Source organism: Hyperolius riggenbachi, chromosome 8 (assembly GCF_040937935.1).
Source record: "Hyperolius riggenbachi isolate aHypRig1 chromosome 8, aHypRig1.pri, whole genome shotgun sequence".
NCBI lineage: Eukaryota > Metazoa > Chordata > Amphibia > Anura > Hyperoliidae > Hyperolius > Hyperolius riggenbachi.
The window spans coordinates 84,092,338-84,116,524 of record NC_090653.1 but is presented as its reverse complement, the minus strand read 5'-3'; the positions used below and the strand labels follow the sequence as shown (position 1 = coordinate 84,116,524).

Here is a 24,187-nt window from a genome sequence, read left to right as displayed (position 1 = left end):
CCCCTCATGGCCATCGCTTGTGTTAGCTTAGCTGATGGCTGCTTTCTCTTTTATATTCCCCTCTCCTCCATGCGGCTCGTTATCTCCCCTCACAACGGCATGTCCAGCGGCTACTGTGAAGAGGCAGAAGATATATATCGCCGTCACCAGGGGAACCGATGTCCTGCTTCCTTCCTCTTCACAGCAGCCGCAGGACGCACTGTTGGGAAGGAAGATGAAAGGCCGCATGGAGGAGAGGGGAATATAAAAGACGAAGAGACCGCCAGCTAAGCTAACACGAGTGGCGGGGGAGAGGGGAGGGGGCATTAAGGGCAACTATATTACACACACTGGGGTAACTATACTCCCTATATACTGGGGCAACTATGCTCCCTAAACTGGGGCAGCCATGCCCTATACTGTGGCACTGTACTTCCTATACTGGGGAAACTATACTCCCTATACTGGTGCAACTGTACTCCCTATACTGGGATAACTATACTCCCTATACTGGGGCAACTATACTCCCTATACTGGGGCAACTATACTACCTATACTGGGGCAACTATACTACCTATATTGGGGCAACTATACTCGCTATACTGGGGTAACTAAACTTCATATACTAGGGCAAATATACTAGCTATACGGGGGTAACTATACTCCCTATACTGGTGCAAATATACTAGCTATACTGGGGTAACTATATTACCTATACTGGGTCAACTATACTCCCTATTCAGGGGCAACTATATTTAGATACCCTATAACTGTACCTGGCTACCTACATACCTATACACTCCAAATTGTTTTGCCGCCGCACTGACAACTCCCTTCTGGGAACCCGCTGCGAACGACAACCCGTCTCCAGAGAAAAGTTTGCTCTGGATAGTGGTCTCCGGGCCGAAAAAGGTTGGGGACCATTGCCCTACACCACTGTGCTTCTTGAATTGGTACAACATTTTTATTATTTTGGATTAATTATCATTTAAAGTGGACCCAATCTCTTGCACAGCACACAGTGAAAGGTGTTAACCCCACATATAGACCCATATGCTAAATTTTCTCCTGTGTTTGATATTTTCTAACTTTTCAATAAAATGCCTTCATCGGCAACCAAGAAAATGCATATAGATAAGTATAGCCATCCTACAAACATGGCTATTCAATACCTGTACAAAGTATATTCTCTGTGTAATCATATCTGGGGTCTGTGGTTCTATAAAATCAGCTCTGAAGCAGTTAATTGCTGAATAGTTTGCATAGTTTGCAGTTTTCCCTCCTACAATAGGAGAGCAGCTTTTATAGTGTGGAGATTTTGTAGCCAATGAGAGAAAGAGTCTTAGCGGACCATGCTGTATCGGGTCTCCTCTTTCTCCCAGGAGCCACAAGCGCTATCCTGAGGCTCTTGATGACATGATATGCATCAGGAGGATGACAGGATTCAGTCTTGGGACATTTTCTGAAGGTATTGGCATGGTATTGTTAGATAAAGGTATTTATTGTTAATTTAGAATAATAAAAGGATTTTTTTATTTACACTTTAACTGATAATGGAAATGGGTAAAGAGTAGGATCATCATAACCCCAATACTCATTTTATGTGGAGGTAGGGGGAAGACTGGATGCCCCATACAGCATGGTCCATTAAATATAACAGCGCTCCCTTCACTTACTCTGCCCAAGAGGGAAGAGGCATGAAACAGCTTACCACTACAGTGGGCTTTATTGAGAATGGAATGTCTGGCTTTGTCGTGGGGGGGATTGTATTGGAAGACGCAGGGGGTCCCACCACAATAATTTTGCTAGGGGGGCGTGGGCCGCTGATGTTATGCCACTGATTCCTGATGATTCTGCTTTAAAGTTTTTTTGTGTCTCACAAGAACAATTTGAATTGTATCACTGAAATATATTTTACTCAATTATGACTGTATGCTGCTTACCATGGAAACATTGCACACAACACTGTCTTTGTGCATTGTGCAGTTGTTGGACATGCTCCCAGGGATCATGTGCTACATTCCGGGACCCCATAAAAGAATACAGACAAATTTAGAAAAACTGGAAAAATTTATCTTTGAGAGAGTGGATATGCACAAAACAACACTTGATATCAACTCACCGCGGGATTATATTGACTGTTTCCTCATCAAACAACAAGTGAGTAGCTTTTTTTTTTTTTTTTTTTTTTCCTTAAATTGTGAGTTTGAAACAATTATTATTATTTTACATAATAAAAAAATTATTAGTGATAACAAAATCTAAAACTTGTGACCTCTTTACAGTACAGAAAAAGGTGCTGTGGCATTCTAGTCTCATATTCAGTGGCGTAACTATGGAGAAGCCGGTTGGGAGTTAATGGTGATCGTAATCTGCTAATTACGATTACTCGAAATTATGCGTACATTTCCGCAATTACGTATATATGTAATTGCTTATTTGTACTTCAATTGACTTTGTATAATCATTCGTAATTATGCATCAATTTACGCGTCATTTATGCGTAACTTTGTGCCAACTTTGGCGGCAAATAGCAAAACCCCCATACACGCTATTGCTACCAAAATTGCTACGTATGTTAAGAAGAATAGTGGGTACAAGTCAAAATAATAATTTTTCAAAAAAAACGTCGTTTTTGAAAAAATCAATTTTAAATATGCAAAGAAAAATGTTTTTTAAACCCATAAAAATGACAGTTTAAAAGCAATTTTTTTGTATTTTTAAAATCGATTTTCTCAAAAACTACATGGTCTTTTTGAACTTTTTTTTTGTAACTTGTACCCACTGTTCTTCTTAACATACGTAGCAATTTTGGTAGCATATAGCATGTATATGCGGGCTTTGCTATTCACCACCAAAGTCGGCACTAAATTATGTGATTAGGAATAATAGGCTACGAAATTAATTACGGGATTCTCCCGAAATTTTGCATTACGATTACGATGCATAATTGAGTATTACGATGCGTAATTGCGCATGAGCATAATTTCTGCTCATCACTAGTTGGGAGCTGGTAGGGTGGGGGGGCCCAGACTTCTTCCTTTCATCCTTCCCCAGGGCCCCTATCCCATGTACCCTTGGCTGCTCCCTACCTTTTAACAGACCCACAGATCAGCGCAGTAGTAGTCCAGGGCTTACCTCTTCCAGCGTCGGGTCCCTGATGCGCTGCAGCCCTCTATATCTTCTTCTGCCTCTAGTTAAAGGTGCTGTCTTTCACATGGGAGACCAGGGTTTGAATCTGTGAGAAGGCGGCTGATTCCGCGTCCAACGTGGCAGGGTGCGCGCGTGGGTCTGCATCCACTGGCATGACGGAGCGCGAGGAAACCGCCGCATGCTTTGTGAACAGGGCGGCGGATTCCGCGTCAGACGCGGATGTTGGCACGCATAGGCATAGTTCTGACAGTGCTGCTGAACGCGGAAGAACCGCCGCATGCTTGGACAGCGGTGCGGCTGGTTCCGCATCCAACACAGCAGAAACAGTACAACACATGCCTGGTGTGGCTGGGACTGATAGTCCACACAGGTTCAGGAGGCCGCGCGCGCGGAGAGGCAGAGCCTTTATGACAGTCAGAAGGGCGTCAGCTGACCAAGCCGGTCAGCTGACAATTCCAGCAGTTTTCATTGGTCCAGCACTTAAGGGTGGCGCTGGAGAGCGCTGGGGTATATATACTGGGTGCTGGTCATTTCTCTGGTGTCTGGCGTTGCGATCACTACGTGGTAGCACTCAGACCTTCTGTCAGTATCTGTGTTATTATCTAGATCAGTTTCCAAGGTGTTGATGACCAAGGAGCTCACACCTTAGTCTAGGAATCCTGTTATTATCTGTGTTATTATCTGTGTTATTATCTAGACCAGTTTCCAAGGTGTTGGTGACCAAGGAGCTCACACCTTGGTCTAGGAATCTTGTTACAATCTGTATTATTATCTAGACCAGTTCCGGGGTGTTGATGATCTAGGAGCTCACACCCAAGTCTAGGCATTGTTGATTATTTGTTATGACCTTCTGCTTTCTTGACCACTCTTCTGATCTCTGATTAGGTACTTCGCTATATCTGATACTCTGTTGCCAAACTCTGCTAGTCTTAGGATTCAGCATCTGTCTCCTGTCTCTGTACTTTATCTGTCTGTGTGTTAACGACCTGGCCTGTCCGACCTCGAGAACTATTTCCCCTGCTGGGAGATAGTTCACAGACCTGCCAGTGACACTTCACCCTTGGTGTCACTCACACTCTGGTCCTTCCCACTCTCAGCCTGGCTCCGCCCCTTGGGGAGCCTCAGGCCATTGGAAGGAATCTGTTCTTTAGGCAGTGCATACTGCCTTGCACCCTCAGTACGGGTGCTTTCCTCAAAGTATTACTGTTGCACCAAACACTCAGTTATTACTCAGGTGTCCAGAGGTTAGAGATATATCTGATTATCGGTGATACTGCAGATCATCTATAATCGGGTATATATCTGTATTCTCGGTGATACTGCAGATCACCGGTAATCAGATTCTCTCTGTGTTACACCGATCGTTACAGGGAAGTCAGGCCCTGGTAGAGAAGGCAGAAGTCTGAGCCCCCCACCCTGTTGGGAATCAGATGATCAATTGTTGCAGGGTTGGGAGCAGTAACATAGGAAGGGGGCCCCAAGAAAGGTTTTTTGCTGTGATCTGTAGTTATGTCCCTGCTCCATATTATTATTATTTTTTTTTTTTTTTTACTTACAAATGAATAAAGCAAAGACATAGTAACACAAAGTGTATATCAGTCATTACAGTTGCCGGGAAGAATTCATTTACAACATTGCTGGTTGTGACTCTAATTATTACCGTATATTAGAACCATTAGTTATTATACTTGTATCTCATTGTGCTCCCTCAGTGCTAAACATCAGGTTCATGGAAGACCACTTTAGCCATTGGGCTTCTTTGCAGAAAACTAGACTATACACCTGTTCAGTCTCAAAATTCTCAATAGTTCCCCAGTATGTGGAGTTTTCCTTCTGATCCAATACTTTGAAATTATGATATGTGCTGCCAGTAAAATGTTACATGTTGGCTATAGTGACTGTAGTTGAGGGGGTCACTGAGTGCTGCTAGAGGTTAGGGAGAGGTCACTGGGCTCTGCTAGGGGTGAGGGAGAGGTCACGGGGTGCTGGTGGGGGTAGCGAGGGAGAGGTCACAGGGTGCTGCTGGGGGTAGGGAGGAAATATCTACTGGTTGCTGCTGTTCTTAGTCTTGCCTGCCCACTAACGCCTCTATTATCCACTGCACCCCTATTTGCCCCAGATGGGGATGGAGCTTCCCTCAGATGGAGCAGAGCTTACACTGGATGGAGGAGGGGGCTTACCCCGTTACTATAGTTACCAGACAACTCACAGCATGCCCTGGAAATTACCACAAACCTCAGCATGCTCATTGGTGGTTAGGGTACCACAGTTTCCATTACGTGCATTGCGTGCAAAGCGATCCAAGAATCTACAGCAAGCTGCAGATTCTCGCAGAGCCGCGTCCGCCCGCTGTCCCCTCCATACACTTCCGCATCAGAAGTGAATGAATGGAAAAAGGCCCTAAGATAATTAGATAGTATTTATTATTATTATTTAGTATTTATATAGCACTGACATCTTCCACAGCGCTGTACAGATTATATTGTCTTGTTACTTAACTGCCCCTCAGAGGGGCTCACAATCCAATCCCTACCATAGTCATACATCTATGATTTGGAGCTGGCAGCCTGCAGATGGGCTCATCCATTGGTTGCCACAGGAGGGGTGATGCAGGCAGTAGCACAATCGATGCACTGTCTGCACACTGCAGGGAATATGAATGTTTTTTGACTAGAGTCTTCAGAATGGCACCTGTATACTGGATGGTGCCTGAGGGTACGATATACCCTCAGCGTGGCTACGTTTTTTCTCTAAAATATATCAAAAAATTTCTTGCGCCAGTGAACCAATCTTCACACAAATTTATTTGCTAAAAATGAATACGAATCCAATTGCATAAAATGGATTTGTTTCCATTCACAGCTAGGGTTGCCAGGTCGGCTGATGGAGAAAACCGGACAGGGGGTGGAGTTAGGGGCGGAGTCAGAAGCGCACTTTTATGTAGAGTGGGGCTAAGCAATGGGCTTTTTAAAAAATGTTTTTTACAGTATTTATATCGCACTGACATCTTCTGCAGCACATTACAGAGTACATAGCCATGTCACTAACTGTCCTCACCAGTACATGCACATAAGAGACCACTTTTCACCAGTAAATGCACATAATAAGAGACCGCTTTTCACCAGTAAATGCACATAATAAGAGACAGAGCAGAAAACTATTACAAAACTGGAAAACTATGCAAATAATGCAATGCATTTATGGCGTTTTTGCACAGTGAAGTGGTCGATTTCTTGCGGGAAGTTTTAAAATTTATTTATTTTTTCCCACCAAAATTTTTTATTGAGAACAATAAAGTGGACATACATAGGCATAAAGTTAAAATATAAATCTGCGCATACATGTATGTACACATTTTGAGCACATATAACAAATATAACAGTATAACAGTATAAATTGCGTTGTACAATAGTATGAATTCAAGTGTAAAGTATAGTAAGCAGCGGGCTCAGGCGAGATTGAATGAGATTGAAAGTCACGCCTGGACTATACGGAGGGGAGATAGAGCGGAGCCAATGCACACAAAGAGCGGAAATACAACCAGAGAATTATGGGTCACTCACTCACCATATCTCCAGACTCCTGACCTTACCTTGCTTCCTTCGCAGATGCAGAATCGAATTGCAAATGACGTGAGTGACGCACGTCATGCGTGCGTTGGCAACGCAGCGTTGGCGTTGCCGTAGCAACGTCGGGAAGCGCGGGCTCGGGGGCGGTACTTAAGCTGGCGTAACTTACGCCGCGTAAGCTGGCTGGCTGTGCCTTTGACTGACAGCCAGGCAGCGAATCAGCGGTCGCGCAGCGCTGGTGGACGGGTGGAGGCAAGTGGCAAAAGGCATAAAACCGGACATCTTAATTGTCCGGTTTAACATGCCTTTTTGGACAGGACACAGCGGCCAAAAACCGGACTGTCCGGTCTAAAACCGGACACCTGGCAACCCTATTCACAGCTACCTATCTGGCCAGATAACCACCCACACAATCACACACCTCATACACACTGACCCCTAACTGTGCTTGATTAGATATCTCTATTGACAACCAATATTCACTGCTTGATGTCTTATCCAATCCTATTAAGTCACAGCGGTTCAGTTTGTCATATACTGGTGTGCTATGTGTGCGCTGCACTCAGTATATTACACCCTTTACTCTCCGCTCCTTTCTGTTTCAAAAGGAAGTTCATTAAAAAGGATCATTAAAAAAGGATTGCTCAGTAGTGATATTCAACATTAAATTCACTGTGCTTCTTACACTTGATCACATTCAGCTCTTTGCTGCTTCAATAGAAAGCTCCTTTAATCGCTCAACAGCGGTATTCAACACTTACAGTCGTGTGTAAATAAAGTTTGTTGTCCGCTTTGTAAAGCAGTTTCAGTGCACTTATGTGAACCCTGATCTTCAGGGAGGGGGCGGAGGAGTAGGATGATTCCTGAACGGCAGTTGAAATCCAGTCCCGGCCAGTGACTCGCCGCAGAAGTCTCACCAATCTGGGAGATGGATTGGCTGGGAGAATAGCAGTGACGTCACCCCTTACAACCGAACAGTACTACGGGCAGAGTGAGACTTCTACAGCGAGTTGCCAGTGATCGAATCTGCTGTGCATCGGCGGGAAATAGTATAAGTGTATGGGCCCCTTAACAGAAAATTGTATGGTCTGTACTAGGTATAAGTTAATACAAGCGCAGCACTTTAGTGTTTTACCTTCTAAAGTTTTCTCTCTAGATGTCCTCTTCTTAAATTAATAAGCAGTGGAAGCTGGAGGAGCCCAAAAGGTGATAAAGCAACCCTGAGTTTATATGTTAATACTACGATATTTCCCGTTTACAGATGAGGGATAGTCCACACTTCAGTACAGAAAACTTGACGAAGGGCATAATGAACCTTTTCTTTGCTGGAACAGAAACTATCACTACCACCCTGCGGAGCGCCTTTCTCATACTTGTGAAATACCCTGAAATACAAGGTAAATGAAGGTCGACATCTACAGCATGCGGATTTTACATAAAAATCCCTAAATGTTAAAATAAACGAATCATCTTTGTGAATCTAATATGGTTCCTAGTAGCACAGCACATAGTGCTTTAGGGAGAGGGGAGGGAGGAAATACATGAGGGGCAGCACACTACAGGACCTTACTCTGAACAAAAGACAGGCAAGTGTGATGGCATACATGACCTGGACAGGACGCATTCTGCCGCCTCAAATACCAAAGAATAGACTGTGACACCCATTGGAACTACTGTAAAAGGCCACAGCTTTATTGTTAAACTCCATAAATCATTACAAACAATACTTGAGCATAATACACTTTGTGCAATTATGTCATATGATTCCATGACAATACTCCTCCATATTCAGAGATCACAACAAACCACCGCAGCAGCCACCAGCCGCAATTTTTCCAGATCGGTGGGTACACCAAGTGCTTCTAAGCTGGCATGCTAGTCCCGTCACTACCATAATCAGTCCAGCCGGCATTGCCAAGGACCTGCCATCCTTGCTGTGGCTACCTGGAAACAAAGCAGACCACATAGCATATAACGCAGGGGTGGGCGGGTGGTTGCAGCTTGCAGTTTTGATTGAAAAGGAAGTTCCGCCATCATAAATCGGAATAGTATGTAAAATCGCATAGGAATCGCATGTAGTGTAAAAGAGCCCAGCATCAGTTTAATGTCTACTTTTCTAGCGATGCTGGTCTGTAGAGAAATGCGAGGCACATTTCACTTACTGGTCCATATGATATATACTTATGTTTGTAATTCATAAGATTGCCGTTGTACAAAAATGTTTAGATTGACTTGAGCTGTACTGAGATGTGTAAACAATGCAAACAAGTTTCTGCTGTATCCAGGGGGAAAGCAAAGAGCAGTCACTTTTATTTGCTCTGTATGTGCAAGTCAATGGAATCCTTTTTCCTGACATCAGCAATGTTATCGGTTAGCTTCAGTGAAGTGTAAATATGCCTTCAAATGACATCAGACCAGTCTTTTACTGTTTCATTTTGTACAGCAGGAGAGATTAGCAGCGCTTCCAGACAGTGGAAGCACCTGAATGAAAGGGGCACTACGCGAAAAATTGTAAAATTTAAAATATGTGAAAACAGACAAATAAGAAGTACGTTTTTTCCAGAGTAAAATGAGCCATACATTACTTTTCTTCTATGCTGCTGTCACTTTCAGTAGGCAGTAGAAATATGACATAAGTGGACTAGTCCATCTCTTCATAGGGGATTCTCAGCAAGGCTTTTATTCTTTATTAAGATATTCCCTAAAAAGGATTTATACAAAGATGCTGGCCAGACTCCCTGCTCCCTACACAGTTTTTTGGCAGTTGGACAGAGCAAATGCCATTCACTAAGTGCTTTTGAGAATAAATATATCCCTGAGAATCCCCTATAAAGAGATGGTCCAGTCCAAAACCTGTCACTTCTGTCAGATTTCTACGACCTACTGTAAGTGATAGCAACATAGTAGAAAAGTAATTTATGGCTCATTTTACTCTGGAAAAAGTGTACTTCTTATTTGTATATGTTTGTACATATTCTAAATTTTACAGTTTTTCGCTGGGGTTAAAGGGGCATTTAACTACCTGCATAGATGTGCAGAGCTCAAAAAATGGGCAGATTACAAAACTTGCCTTCAAAACAGGTACAGCAAAGGAGGTCGTTAGCTTCAGCAAAAATAATATATGCACAAATTATTCCCTACTAGATTCTCTTCCATGGCGATGACAGGCCCTCACAGAAGAGGCCTAACCACTAGTCTAATAGTTAAAACATAATTTCTACCTGGTGCTGCTAGCCATAAATGGTATACACATTTTTTATTTTTTTTTCCAAAAAACAGCAAACAGTTTATAGCACTCTCAGGCTGCAAATGAAATTAAACCAACAGAGGTGTGCAGATCCCCCCCCCCCCCCTCCGGGGCTAAAATACACACCTTGAATACAAATCAGATGCAAATTATGCACTAATCCCTCATCTAAAAGTTTTACTACAAACTGAAGTACGTGGATTCAGCTAGCCATGGGTATACTTACATTTGTTTGGTACAGCAGGAGGGATTGGCAGTGCTTCCAGACAATGGTTGCACCCAAATTAACTACATGCATGGATGTGCAGAGCTGGAAAAATGGCAAATTACACAATTTGCATTCAAAACAGGTACAGCAAATAAGGGCATTAGCTTCAGCAAAAATAATACGGAATAAGTTGTGCACATATTATGTTTGCTGAAGCTAACGCCCTTCTTTGCTGTACAGGTTTTGAATGCAAGTTGCCCATTTTTCGAGCTCTGCACATCTATGCAGATAGTTAATTTGGGTGTAGCCTCTGTCTGTCTGGAAGCGCTGCCAATCTCTCCTGCTGTTCAAAACAAACGTAACTATACTTATGGCATCATCCAAAGTTTTTTACAGGGGAGCCCAGTGATTTCTAGTTACGCCCCTGACAATGTTTAACTACTGGAAACCTAATTCTCTGTAGACTATACTGTAGAATGGTTTATGTTGCATTGTAACATTTTCAGTAAAATCTATTGAGGATAAAGAGGAGCATAATACAAACACTGCAAATTTTTTTCCAGCCAAACTGCATGAGGAAATCGATCGTGTAATTGGAGAAAATCACATACCGAGTACTCAAGATCGCAGCAGAATGCCATATATGGATGCTGTAACCCATGAAGTGCAGAGGTTTTCTGATATACTCCCACTTAATCTTCCACATGCAGTCACACAAAATACCAACTTCAAGGGATACATAATTCCTAAGGTGTGACTTTTTGTGTGTGCATGCATGATTCTGCATTTGTGATGTTTGTATTCTTTTTACTCACTTGAGGGCCAGTGGTTTATGCCCCCCTAGTGACCAGACCATTTTTTACAATTTGCCACTTCACAACTTACCACCCAAATGAATTTTACCACCTTTTCTTCTCACAAACAGAGCTTTCTTTTGGTGGTATATGACTGCTGCTGCTAATTGTAGTTTTTTTTTTTTTATTAAAAAAAATAAAAACAAAATCTTTGCCGGCAGGCTGATCGCTGGGACCGGCTGTTTACAGTGATGGGAGCTCACGTTATGCGAGCTTCCATCAAATCTCACTCCTCACAAGATGACACATGTGCGTCGCAGAGGAACGAGAGAGACACACTCCCGCCGGACTCCTGCGTTAAAGAGAGACTGCCCCCCCCCCCCCCCCCCCCACTGTCGTGCGAACCAGTGTTTGTGATTTTAAATTTCTTTTTTGCAGCTTCCAGGATGCGGATGACAGGTGAGTAGTTAGGGAGGGGATCGTGTGGGAGATGTGCCTACACGGGGAGTCCGTGTAAAAGACGTAATCTACGATTACGTCCAACCGAAGCCTCCCACCTGAATGCTTCCTAATTTATGCAATTCCTGCTAGATTTAGTATGGCAGGAAAAGGGTGTATGACAGTACACCTGATTGGCTGACTGGCGCCTGCTGACCAGATAAAGGTAGGAAATTGCTTTAGCTGGGAGTGAGCAATTGTGTGTGCTGCGGAGTCCTGCGTTAGGCAGTCGGGAGGTGGTTAAACAAACATCCGTAGACGATTTACATAACATTTACATACATACCTATTATTAACTTTCGCTACCCATGCATTTTTTCCTGCAAAACATCACTTTTTTTTCTACTGTCCTATTGACTGCATTGAAAGACAAATCGCACGTGAAAATTAGCAGACCTGCCGTCCAAATTTTAAATGCAGAAAAATTGTGAATGCAATTTCGCAGACAATCATGAATGAAACGCAATGCCATTGAAATACATTACATGTACAGCGATTGCATTTGCAGAAAATCTCAAATCACGCTTGAATTTCAATATACATGAACACTGCCTTACTAACAATGTGCATGTTATACTGTTATTGCCGAAGCCTTTTCTGCAGCAGTGCAAAGTAGGAAATACATTTTTTTTAAAGAGGAACTGTAACCAAGGATTGAACTTCATCCCAATCAGTAGCTGATACCCCCTTTCCTTTCCCATGAGAAATCTTTACCTTTTCTCTGTGTATGGCTCTATATTGTAGTGAAACCCCTCCCACAGTGTGATGTCAGCACCTAGGTACTGACATCCCACTGTGGGAGCCTTGATGCAATGGGCAGGATTGACAAAGCTTTTTTTACCTGTTTGCCTCTGTTTTCACCTTATCTATGTTACTTTATTTAAGCTGCCAAAAAGCAAAAATATAATATAATTAAGGTAAGAAAAGTAATATTGAAATGAAGTGAATCAGGAACAAAGTGATTATTTTGCTTGTAAATGTGCTACAGGTTATTTTTATCAATTGGGTAATAAATAAGTCATTTATGAGAAGTTTTGTGAATAGATCCCATTGTGGGAAACAACTGTTTCCAACTGCCTAAAAAGCAGCATCTCCTTCTACAGATATCACCTGCCACCAGTAAAGATTTCCCCATGTGATAAATGTCAGAATGTAAATCAGTGAAAGGAAAGATTTTTACAAATGGGCAAACACTGACTAAATCATTTCTAAATAAGTAAATTGTAAAAATTTAGCACTTTTTTCATTACATTGTTTTTCACTGTAGTTCCTCTTTAAAGTGACACTGAAGTGAAAAAAAAACGTATATAATGAATTGTATGTGTAGTACGGGTAATTTATAGAATATTAGTAGCAAAGACAAGTCTCATATTTTTATTTTCAGATATATAGCTTTTTTTATAACATTGCATCATTCTATAATATTTGCAGTTTACAAACTATACTGTATTTTAAACTATGAAACAGAGCAGGAAAGTTCAAAGGGTCATTAGCTCTGCAGTAAAATCTTAAACAAATAGACAGTGAGAGACAGGTTGAGATAAGTGCTTCAGAAAGGAGCACTGATCTCTGACTAAATTAGTGGGAGAGCTCAGAGAAGCTCTTTTGCATAGATAACTGAAGTTTCATAACTCTTCCTGTACTGGAAACAATATGAGACTCATATCTGTGCTACTAATGTTATATTCTTTTTTTAGCTGTACCACACATACAATTAATTATATCGTAACTGTAACGATTGTGGAATTCTCTCCGTGATCAGCGCACAAGACGTGCGCTGACACTGCGGAAGTCCTCCACAAGCGTGTAATTTGTGGGAACCCAGCAAAAGGTGCAATGCACCTGTAGAGGGAAATTCCTGTCGATAGATGGAGCTGTGGAGTGCAGAGGAACAGCTCCTCTGCCATGCCACACACGCCAGACAGGAATTGCACGAAGGGAAGAAACGCAGGGCAAGATAGCCCTGAAAGAGAGAGATCAAAGCGACAGAGGGTATGTGTGTCCACCAAACTAGTCGCCACCCTGCGACGATGAACACACAACCATGAAGACAAAGTGAGAAGGCAATCGCCAGAGATGGCGATTGCTAACAGCGACACAAGACCGAATAAGCACAGATGAGGGATGTATGTATGTCCACTAGTGATGGGCGAAAACAGTGTTCGCCACTGTTCGGGTTCGCCCGGATTTTGGCCTGTTCGGGTTCGGTTCGGCACCCCCCGAACACCTCATGGTGTTCGGGAGGGTGCTCGGCCACGCTGCCCGAACCCGAACAGGCCTTCTGTGTTCGGCCGAACACAGCCATGTCCGGCCGAACAAAGCCTCCTATAGGGTCCCAGCATAAAGGGAGAGCATGCCCCGAGCGCGGGGGGGGGGGTCGGAAATGCCCCCCACCCCTCCTCGCTAAGCTCTCCCTTCTGCTGGACCCTATAAAATTACATTGAAGTCCCCCAAAGTACCTGGCAGGAGGAGGGCAGGAAGCGGGCAGCCGGAGATCACAGGCGCTAGCACCATCTGGTACTTCCGCCCTCTCTCTGACGCACTTCCTTTTTACATTTGTAAGTCGCGTCAAGAGAGAGCAGAAGTACCGCGATGACGCGTACGAGGGTACGTGTCATCATGTAGATGACGCGTACCCTCGTACGCGTCATCGCGGTACTTCTGCTCTCTCTTGACGCGACTTACAAATGTAAACAGGAAGTGCGTCAGAGAGAGGGCGGAAGTACCAGATGGTACTAGCGCCTGTGATCTCCGGCTGCCCGCTTACTGCCCTCCTCCTGCCAGGTACTTTGGGGGACTTCAATGTAATTTTATAGGGTCCAGCAGAAGGGAGAGCTTAGCGGGGAGGGGTGGGGGGCATTTCCGACCCCCCGCGCTCGGGGCATGCTCTCCCTTTATGCTGGGACCCTATAGGGGGCCCCAAAGGGACATGTTCGGGTTGGGTTCGGGGTTCGGCCCGAACATGCCGAATATCGGGGGCATGTTCGGCCAAACCACCCCGAACCTGAACATCTGGATGTTCGCCCAACACTAATGTCCACCAATCTAGCCGCCACCTGCGATGGCGGACACACAACAAAGGAAACCGAGTGAGAACGAAATCGCCTGAGAAGCGATTGCGAATGAGATTGAGAAATGGGACAGATTGTATGTGTGTGCACCAAACTAGTCGCCAACCCGCGACGGTCCATACACAACAGCAGATATGAAGCAGGAACGCAATCGCGAGAGAGGCAATTGCCAGAGGTGACACAAGGCTACAGCAAGGCAGAGCACGAGAGTAGCAAAAGCACAGCAAACCATACAATGAGAAGATAAGGAAAATAACAAACGCTAGATAAACGTGAACACCGCACTCATTCGCTACAGTGCACGCGTTTATGCGCGGTCTCAGCGTGATAAGCACAACAGACAAGCAAGCCTAACTAACCACGGACAGACAAACATGAAACAGAGGACGCGAGCGCTTGCTTAACGGTTACCTCACCGAGCCTCCAGCAAGCGTTCGTAGCAGACAAGACAGATACACGAAAACAGGAATAAGCGAGAGATAGGATCCACAGCACTAGCGCAAGAGGCTAGTGCGATCCAGGAAGACAGGACAGAAGGATCCACAGCACTAGCGCAAGGCGAGTGCGATCCTGGCAAGACAGAACAGATGAGATAGCTGGTAGCAACCGCTGCTCCAGCTATACTCCAAGAACAAAGATCAGAACGACTTCCTGTCGACCACCGCTGGGACAGGACAATCGCAACAGACAAACAAAACAGATATGCAATCCTAACTGCACTAGGGATTCTGCCTAGTGCAGTTCCAGGAATTACTCTAAGCTAATCTTCAAACAATGAGCAATGCTGATACTCCAGGAGTGTTACACATGAACTAACCCTTATGACCAGCAAAGGACTCTAGGAAACATAGCTCTTTATACTGCCAGTCATCAAAGGAGGCAGGTAAGGGATTTGCATAACGAGTGTATGCAAATTCCCCAGCAGCAGAACAGACCAGAAACTTGTAATGGAAAAACAGGTCTCTCTTGCAGAGACCTGCAGCCCACAGACTAGAGGAATGGTCAAACAGCTGTCTGCCAGTGCATCCAGCTGGGCGGATCATTACAGTACCCCCCCCCCTCTAGGGTCGGATTCCAGACGAGCCTCTAAACTGATATTAACAAAAGACTCTAACTGAAGACTCATGAAGGTCAGGACAGCCCGACAAGGCCCAATTCCAGAGTCAGTCCAGCCGAAACCGACCTCATCGGAAGCAAACGCCACCGAAACATGTCCATCAGTACTACCAGTCTCAGTATAACACCCATCAGGACTGTGAACGCCAGAGAAGAAGCCATCGACACCCTCCAGACAATACCCACCACCTTCCAGGGAGCGTCCGAAAATACCAAACCTGCCACAATACCTGTTCGAAGTGTCCCTTACAACACAAAAGCCACTGTTGATCTTATCCAGGGTACCAAGCAAAATTTCTCCCGGAATCTCCAAGAACCTTTAGAAGCTCCACAGAGATCCCAAGAGGGCAGAACAATCACCAGGCTCACATGGAGAACTATCAAGCCCTCCTATGGAACCAATGACTATTCTGGATTCAGAATTACGAGGACACCCATCAAGATCAGGACTTTCAGGGACCACTTCTGGGCATGCAAGCAGGCAGGCTAAATCAGAGCATGTCTCCACCGAGGAAGCATCTGAGTACGCTGGTAACCGAGGCACACTTGGGCTTTCTGGGTCACAGAGCCTATTGGGGTACACCAGCACAGGAGAAACCTCAGAATATGTCGGGGAACTGCCAACCTCAGAGTCCGACAGGACCAAAACCAGTACCGGGCAGAGAATCATCATGAGCAGTGGTCTCAAGGAATGGACTTTCAAAAAAAAACTCGGACTCAGGCTTAGAAGTCTCAGTGACTGTAATGGTATCTGACAAAAACTCATCATTGACTACGCATAACTGAAGCTCCACAAGAGCTGCAGAAGTAGTCAGCATGGCAGGAATGCCTACTGAAGTGAGCAATACTTCAGAAGGAGTTGGAGAGCCAGAGGCATCTCCTATAAGTTCTGCACCCTTTGGGAGGAACTCGGAGACCTCCAGAGCATCAAACAAAACCTCAGGAGCATTGACTACACATGACTGAAGCTCCACCAGAGCTGAAAAAGAAGCCAGCAAGGCAGCAATGCCTACTGAAGTGGGCAACACCTCAGAAGGACTTGGGGGGCAGGAGACATCTCCTACAAGTTCTGCACCCTTTGGGAGGAACTCGGAGACCTCCAGGACATCAGGCAAGACCTCAGGAACATCATTTTTCAAGTTTTCTAAGAAGGATTCTGAACTATCCATGTTACAGGGCAAACCTGGAACTTTATTTTGTGGACAGGGCATATGTCCCAGGGAAGGTTCCACCAAAAACTGAGACTGAATTTCATCATCATGAGCGGAACGTACAGGAATATTTACTGGAACACACACTGACTCCCTAACTTTAATCTCGCTGCACCCAGAATTCTGCGTAGCAGTCAAACTAGCTTGCAACTCCAAAACTGCAGAAAAACAGGTGAGTATAGTAGCAATACCTAGACGAGCCTCTAGGGACACTGCAGGAGACTCTAAACAAGGCCATATTAACTCATCCAAAGTACAGGGTGCAGAATCAGCATTTTTCGCAGAACAAGAAAGGGACTCACAAATGTCAGTGTGATTGGACATCATATTGTTATTCATGGTACAGGGCAGGCTCAGAGAAACTTTCTCTGGACCCAGCAAAGATGCTTCACAGTCAGATTCGCAAAACCGAAGCGCTGTCTCACTCTTAGATTCGGTTAACAATGTCAAATCCGAGGAGTCAGAACGCAAAACTTGCGAATCAAAAATCGCTTTAGGTTGTGAAACTGACGCTTCCATAGCGCAAACCTCCGCGATCTGCGGGGCAGACTGTAAGGCGTTCAGGACAGAAACACTGGAGCAACTGTCACCAGGCAACGGGCCCTTACAGGTGTGAACAGGGTGAGACAAAGACACATTTGCAGTAGAAATAGCGACAACATCAGGAAAAAATTTAATAGACATATTTTACTTTTAATGCTGCATAATTTAGGAATTTTCCCCATAGCAGGATCACAGATGGAAGATCTTAAAGATCTGTCTCGGAATGACAAGGGGTCCCACACATCCTTGAGAAAACTGGCACATTCATGCTGATCACAATCTGCAGGAACATCTGAGAAACAGGCATCAGATTGCACAGATTCAAGCTGCACACTGTCAGGAGAGAATCCTCCAGGATTCGCACAGGAATCAACCACAGTGGCACACCCACTCATTTCAGATCGCACAATGTCAAGACTCACATGCTTTATCCCAGAAAGGCAGGAACAATCATCCGACAACGATGTCCCTTCATTGGAATCAATTGATTGGTGTGTGTGCAACTCATCCAAAATCGTCTGCCATACATAAATCACCAGATCCACATCACCCTCGTCACATTCATCGGAATCAATCAAAAGGTACATAGAATTGAGACAATCATTCAAGACATCTTCGCTTTTTGCGATGTAAAAATCGCAAAAAGCTTCCCAATCAAAATCAAATTCCTCCATCAAGGCCCCAATGTCCCATGAGGCAAATGGAGGTTCAAACAAGCCAGTATCCAGATAATCTCCATATGGGTGGAGTTCAGGAACAAGAACAGATTTTTTAACTGCTTTAATATAGTGTGCGATCCTACCTATAATAGGATCCACATAAGCTTTGGATTGGGGCAAAAAACCCGGAGATGGAGCAACATCATTGTAAACATCATGATCATACTGAATGGTTTTGTACATTTCAGACTTGACAGAAATAACCTCTTTATTAGTGGTTGCTATGGGCAACGAATCTTTTGGCTGACAAGCCAAATCAGCAGACTGGCCTGCAAGCACCAACTCATTAACATATGGAAATGACACAGAAATGCTGCATAACCCAATCTGATCAGCATCATGCACTGCAGGAAAAAACTCATAGAAATAACCTGGCAGGGGAATACATGACTCAGAAATCTGCAAGGGTTATGTCTCAGATTCACGTGTCTGGCACACTCATCCACCCACACAAACAGATCCCCTTGGAAAAGATTGTAAGTAATCTGAGCACTCCAAGTGGAAATATTGGTGGCCTGAAATTCAGGATTTGCCAAGAATCTGGAACATTCTGATATAAACTCATTTCTGGTTTCAGAGTCCAGTATCTTAAACCTCTTAAAGATACAGGACCCATCTTTGACCAAATCGTACGAATCGGAAATTCCCTCTACACTGGGAATTTCGGTTTGGCTGGTCATACTGTAACGATTGTGGAATTCTCTCCGTGATCAGTGCACAAGACGTGCGCTGACACTGCGGAAGTCCTCCACAAGCGTGTAATTTTCGGGAACCCAGCAAAAGGTGCAATGCACCTGTAGAGGGAAATTCCTGTCGACAGATGGAGCTGTGGAGTGCAGAGGAACAGCTCCTCTGCCCTGCCACACACGCCAGACAGGAATTGCACGAAGGGAAGAAACGCAGGCCAAGATAGCCCTGAAAGAGAGAGATCAAAGCGACAGAGGGTATGTGTGTCCACCAAACTAGTCGCCACCCTGCGACGATGAACACACAACCATGAAGACAAAGTGAGAAGGCAATCGCCAGAGATGGCGATTGCTAACAGCGACACAAGACCGAATAAGCACAGATGAGGAATGTATGTATGTCCACCAATCTAGCCGCCACCTGCGACGGCGGACACACAACAAAGGAAACCGAGTGAGAACGCAATCGCCTAAGAAGCGATTGCGAATGAGATTGAGCAAAGGGACAGATTGTATGTGTGTGCACCAAACTAGTCGCCAACCCGCGACGGTGCATACACAACAGCAGATATGAAGCAGGAACGCAATCGCGAGAGAGGCGATTGCCAGAGGTGACACAAGGCTACAGCAAGGCAGAGCACGAGAGTAGCAAAGGCACAGCAAATCATACAATGAGAAGATAAGGAAAATAACAAACGCTAGCTAAATGCGAACACCGCACTCATTCGCAACAGTGCACGCATTTATGCGCGGTCTCCGCGTGATAAGCACAACAGAGACAAGCACGCCTAACTAACCACGGACAGACAAAGATGAAACAGAGGACGCAAACGCTTGCTTAACGGTTACCTCACCGAGCCTCCAGCAAGCGTTCGTAGCAGACAAGACAGATACACGAAAACAGTAATAAGCGAGAGATAGGATCCACAGCACTAGCGCAAGAGGCTAGTGCGATCCAGGAAGACAGAACAGAAGGATCCACAACACTAGCGCAAGAGGCTAGTGCGATCCAAGTATAGAAAGAGAGATGGAGATCAGATGGATCCACAGCACTAGCGCAAGGCGAGTGCGATCCTGGCAAGACAGAACAGATGAGTTAGCTGGTAGCAACCGCTGCTCCAGCTATACTCCAAGAACAAAGATCAGAATGACTTCCTGTCAACCACCGCTGGGACAGGACAATCGCAACAGACAAACAAAACAGATATGCAATCCTAACTGCACTAGGGAATCTGCTTAGTGCAGTTCCAGGAATTACTCTAAGCTAATCTTCAAACAATGAGCAAGACTGATACTCCAGGAGTGTTACACAGGAACTAACCCTTATGACCAGCAAAGGACTCTGGGAAACATAGCTTTTTATACTGCCAGTCATCAAAGGAGGCAGGTAAGGGATTTGCATAACGAGTGTATGCAAATTCCCCAGCAGCAGAACAGACCAGAAACGTGTAATGGAAAAACAGGTCTCTCTTGCAGAGACCTGCAGCCCACAGACTAGAGGAATGGTCAAACAGCTGTCTGCCAGTGCATCCAGCTGGGCGGATCATTACAGTAACTTAATTTTCCCTTCAGATTCCCTTTAGGCTGGTTTCACAGTGGGACGTTAAAGTCCCACGTTACAGCAGCCAGTAACGCAGCCTAACTCACAGCACTGTAAAATCAATGTGCTGTTCACAGTGCACACGTTGTGTTAGGGTATAACGCTGCACGTTAAATGAAAGTGCAGCATGCTGTACGTTATACCCCTATAGAGCTGCGTTAGATTGTTTGAACATGCTCAGTGACTAGCCACATGGCTAATTAATATTCACTGCACTGTAGTGACTCATGGTGGGACTCGTAGTGTTGTCCGGATCATGAACGAATCGTTCATTTGATCCGAATCTTTTTTGTGAGACGAATCATCCGGATCATCACAGTGAAAGATTTGGTTCACAGTGGATGTCTGTCTGGAAGAAACAGGAACATACAGAATGTACAGTGCAGGGAAAGTCCTGTCCTGCTAGTCATTTCACCCCCAGTCTGCTTCCCTAGTAAAATGATTCAAATGATTTGGTTCAAAGATCCGGATCTTTTCAATGATCCGATTTGAATGATCCGAATCCTTAAAAAGATCCGGACTTCCCATCACTATCCTGGAGCGGCTGCTTTGAGAGCAGCATAACGCGGCTCAATCCGACGTCCAACTTCAACACCACCACGCGTTGCGTTAGGGGCACGTTATGCAACCTTAACGTCCCTTAAAACGCAACGTCTTGGTGTGAAAGTAGCCTTAGGGCAAGAAAACAATGCTCAGATGTATTTCAAATGGGATTAATAAAATCTTGCAATAGAAATCTTTGCCATTCTATTGAAGGGTTGGAAGTGCACTCACAAGTTAAAAGTATATTAACAGCATATCGAATACATCGTTGTAGAGCATCATCGTATAGCTTGTGTTTTACTCTGCAGCATCAGTCTTGATCTGCCTTCTAAGCCCTGGCCTATGTGACTCATCAGGGGTGCTGCGTGACTGAGCGCTAGGGTAATTTTATGTGATATAATGTTGATATACCTTTAATACGTGAGGTGTAACTACTAATCATGATGGCCTCCAGAAAATCTTTGATGGGTGCCCCCCACCCCCAATATCCATACCTATCGCCAGCCTGAGTTAGAGAAAGGACCACAGAAAATGGGTCATGATGAACCAGTTGTTATACTCCTAGGTTAAAAGTCTGACAAGTCAAGTGTGTCTAAACTTCTCCTTCTCCACCCTTCTTTATTTGTTTAGGGTACAGTTGTCTATCCATTGTTGTGTTCTGTTCTACATGATCCAAAGGAATTTTCTACTCCACACAAGTTCAACCCCGACCATTTCCTGGACAACAACGGCTGCTTTAAGAAGAACAATGCCTTCATGCCGTTCTCTGCAGGTACTTTTACTTCCTAAGAAGTTTTGTGACAGAATAAGGGCTCAAACCCACTAGAAGCCTTTTCTAACCACTAGTGATTTGAAAACGCTCTTGCTAATGCAATGCTATGGGAGATTTCAAAATCTCATCGCTCAAGTGGGATCACACCCATAGCATTACATTAGCAAGAACTTTTCAAATCACAAAGCGCTCAGAAAAGCGCTTCTAGTGGTTTCCAGGCCTAACTGAACTTTGAATTTATTCACACATAGCTTCACCGACTGAATTTCAGTCCTTGCAGGACTGAAAAGTAAATTGAAGTTTTGGTGAACTGTCTGAGTGCTTGCCCCACCTGACCACTACCTGCTTCTCTTGCGCTGTACCTTCTGCAGGAGGGAATCCGCCATCTCTGTTTCAGTAAGTATCAGGAGACAACCAGGCATGAGACACATGATCAGGCCAGGATTTACCTCACAGGAGCCTATATGCACAGATGTCCTGGCACCCTAGACTTCTCCCTCCATGAGCCTACAAACCTCCACCGAACTGCACCACAAATGAGCTGGCTGGCCCAGCTGTCACTTCTCCATTATTTCCCTTGCCCATCATAGGTAGCCACTGGTGTCCCTTGGCATTAGGTAGCCAGAAGTACCCTCAGTAAAAAGTAGCTAGTGGTGCCCCCGACTGACGTGAGATCTTATCAATGGAATGCCAAGAGCTGGGTGAGTTACCTCTCATTTACACACTCATCAGGGCTCTGCATAGGGAAAGAGGGAGGGAGACACAAAGGGAGGGGCGTGAGCCGCCTTTCCATCATCAGGCGCCTATGGCAAATCCGGCCCTGCACATGATGTTTATCATAATGAGAAATGGGACGTGAAATTTACTGGTACCTGCAGAGACAGAAGGGGAGCTACATGCAGAAGTTAGGTGTGGGGGACTGAAGTTATCTTCAGTTCCCAGCTAGGGACTGCCACTTATTATAATTTTTTTTTCTTTACCAAGACCTGACATCAAGATAAATGAATTATGTATCCACACACTGGTTGACGATATCTGCCCAATAGTCATCTGAAGTGATATTGGTCACTCGTCATTGTCGTTTGGCTACATTTTTCTTATAACTATTGGCATTCGATACGGCGATACCTGTTATCTGTCAGACATCTCAAACAACTTTTATGTAACAGAGGCGCCAAAAGGATAAAAAGAAGCTAAATGAGCTTAAAAAACAAATTCTTGGTAAATAGAGGAGGTAGTGGTGGACTTACCTCCTCCAAGTAGACACACAACGACTGTAGTAAAGACAGTCAATATATTTTATTTATGAACTCCAAATATGCAACGCGTTTCGAAGGTTTGATCCCGCTTCATCAGGCAATACTCACTGAGTGGTGACGGGCGGCGAATGCGGAAGTAGAAAAACCGGTATTTTGACAATGTGCATGGTATGATAACCATGCACATTGAAACCGCGATTTATCGCGATACCGGTATATTGCGACAACCCTAATGTGTAGAGGCTTTCTGGGTGATTCTCCTCCTCCCCACCGTCCAGCACAAGTGCTATGTGAGCTGTGGGTAGTTGAGGCCTACTATTCAGCAGAAGCCGGGGTCTCAGTTAGCTGCCGCGGCCTAGCCGCGGGTGAAGGTCAGCATAGAGCAATGTTTTTTTACAGTTTGACTGACTGGTAGGGTGTGATGTCACACTGTCCGCTGAGATGAGAGGCCGGAGCAGTGGCAAAGCATCTGGGAGAGGAGAGCCGAAGCAAGAATCCGTGCTGATGAGGAGGATCAGGGATTGCATCATAGGTATACACAGCGTACTTGCGTTCTCTACAGTAGCGCTGTGATAGTTAGAGACTCTCGCCCATTGGTTACTGCAGGACCCTCCCTCCAATAGGAATAAGGCTGATTCCTATTGGAGGGTGGTTCCTGCAGCAACCAGTGGATGAGGGTCTCTAACTATCACATAAGTTGGGCACAGCTGGTGTAAAGCATAGCCAGAAGGTAAGCAGGACTATAGGAGCCAATCAAGTGATGCCTAATCGCTCCTAGTCACTCGATCAATGAGACTAGTCACTAATCGCTCCTAGTCACTCGATGAGACTTAGTTACAATCATCATGATAGGAAGTATCAGCAGGAGAAACTGCATGCATTAACCCATAAACCACTTCTCGTAACCCCTTTTTTAATTATTATTATAACATGTAGACTTGTGAGATAAAGGTGGTACAGAATATTCAGTTCAATCATGTAAAATGAGTCATTACGATTTGTAAAGGCTGAAAAATGCAAAAAGTCCCCTTGCTCAAAAAACGACTCAAAACTATTAACTCCAGCTTGCCTTCCTAAAACAGAAGATATCTGTGTCACGATTTCGCGAACGCCATTGCGGCAAGCGCATGTAAATGCGCCCAAACTATGATCTGGAGAGCCCCTTTAATTCATTAGCCTGGCTTTTAGAAACTCAGTGCTCTTCCATCTCACCACCCCT

At 44.7% G+C, this 24,187-nt stretch overlaps 1 protein-coding gene across 1 annotated transcript in view; it reads left to right on the top strand.

Moving 5' to 3' along the window:
• LOC137528991 (cytochrome P450 2G1-like) overlaps positions 1–24,187 on the top strand; it is a 69,870-nt gene that overhangs the window by 31,498 nt on the left and 14,185 nt on the right. The window contains exons 5-8 of the mRNA XM_068250839.1: positions 1,966–2,139; positions 7,963–8,098; positions 10,720–10,907; positions 21,568–21,709. Coding sequence (XP_068106940.1) covers positions 1,966–2,139; positions 7,963–8,098; positions 10,720–10,907; positions 21,568–21,709 — 640 coding nt within the window. The remainder of the gene's footprint in view (positions 1–1,965; positions 2,140–7,962; positions 8,099–10,719; positions 10,908–21,567; positions 21,710–24,187) is intronic.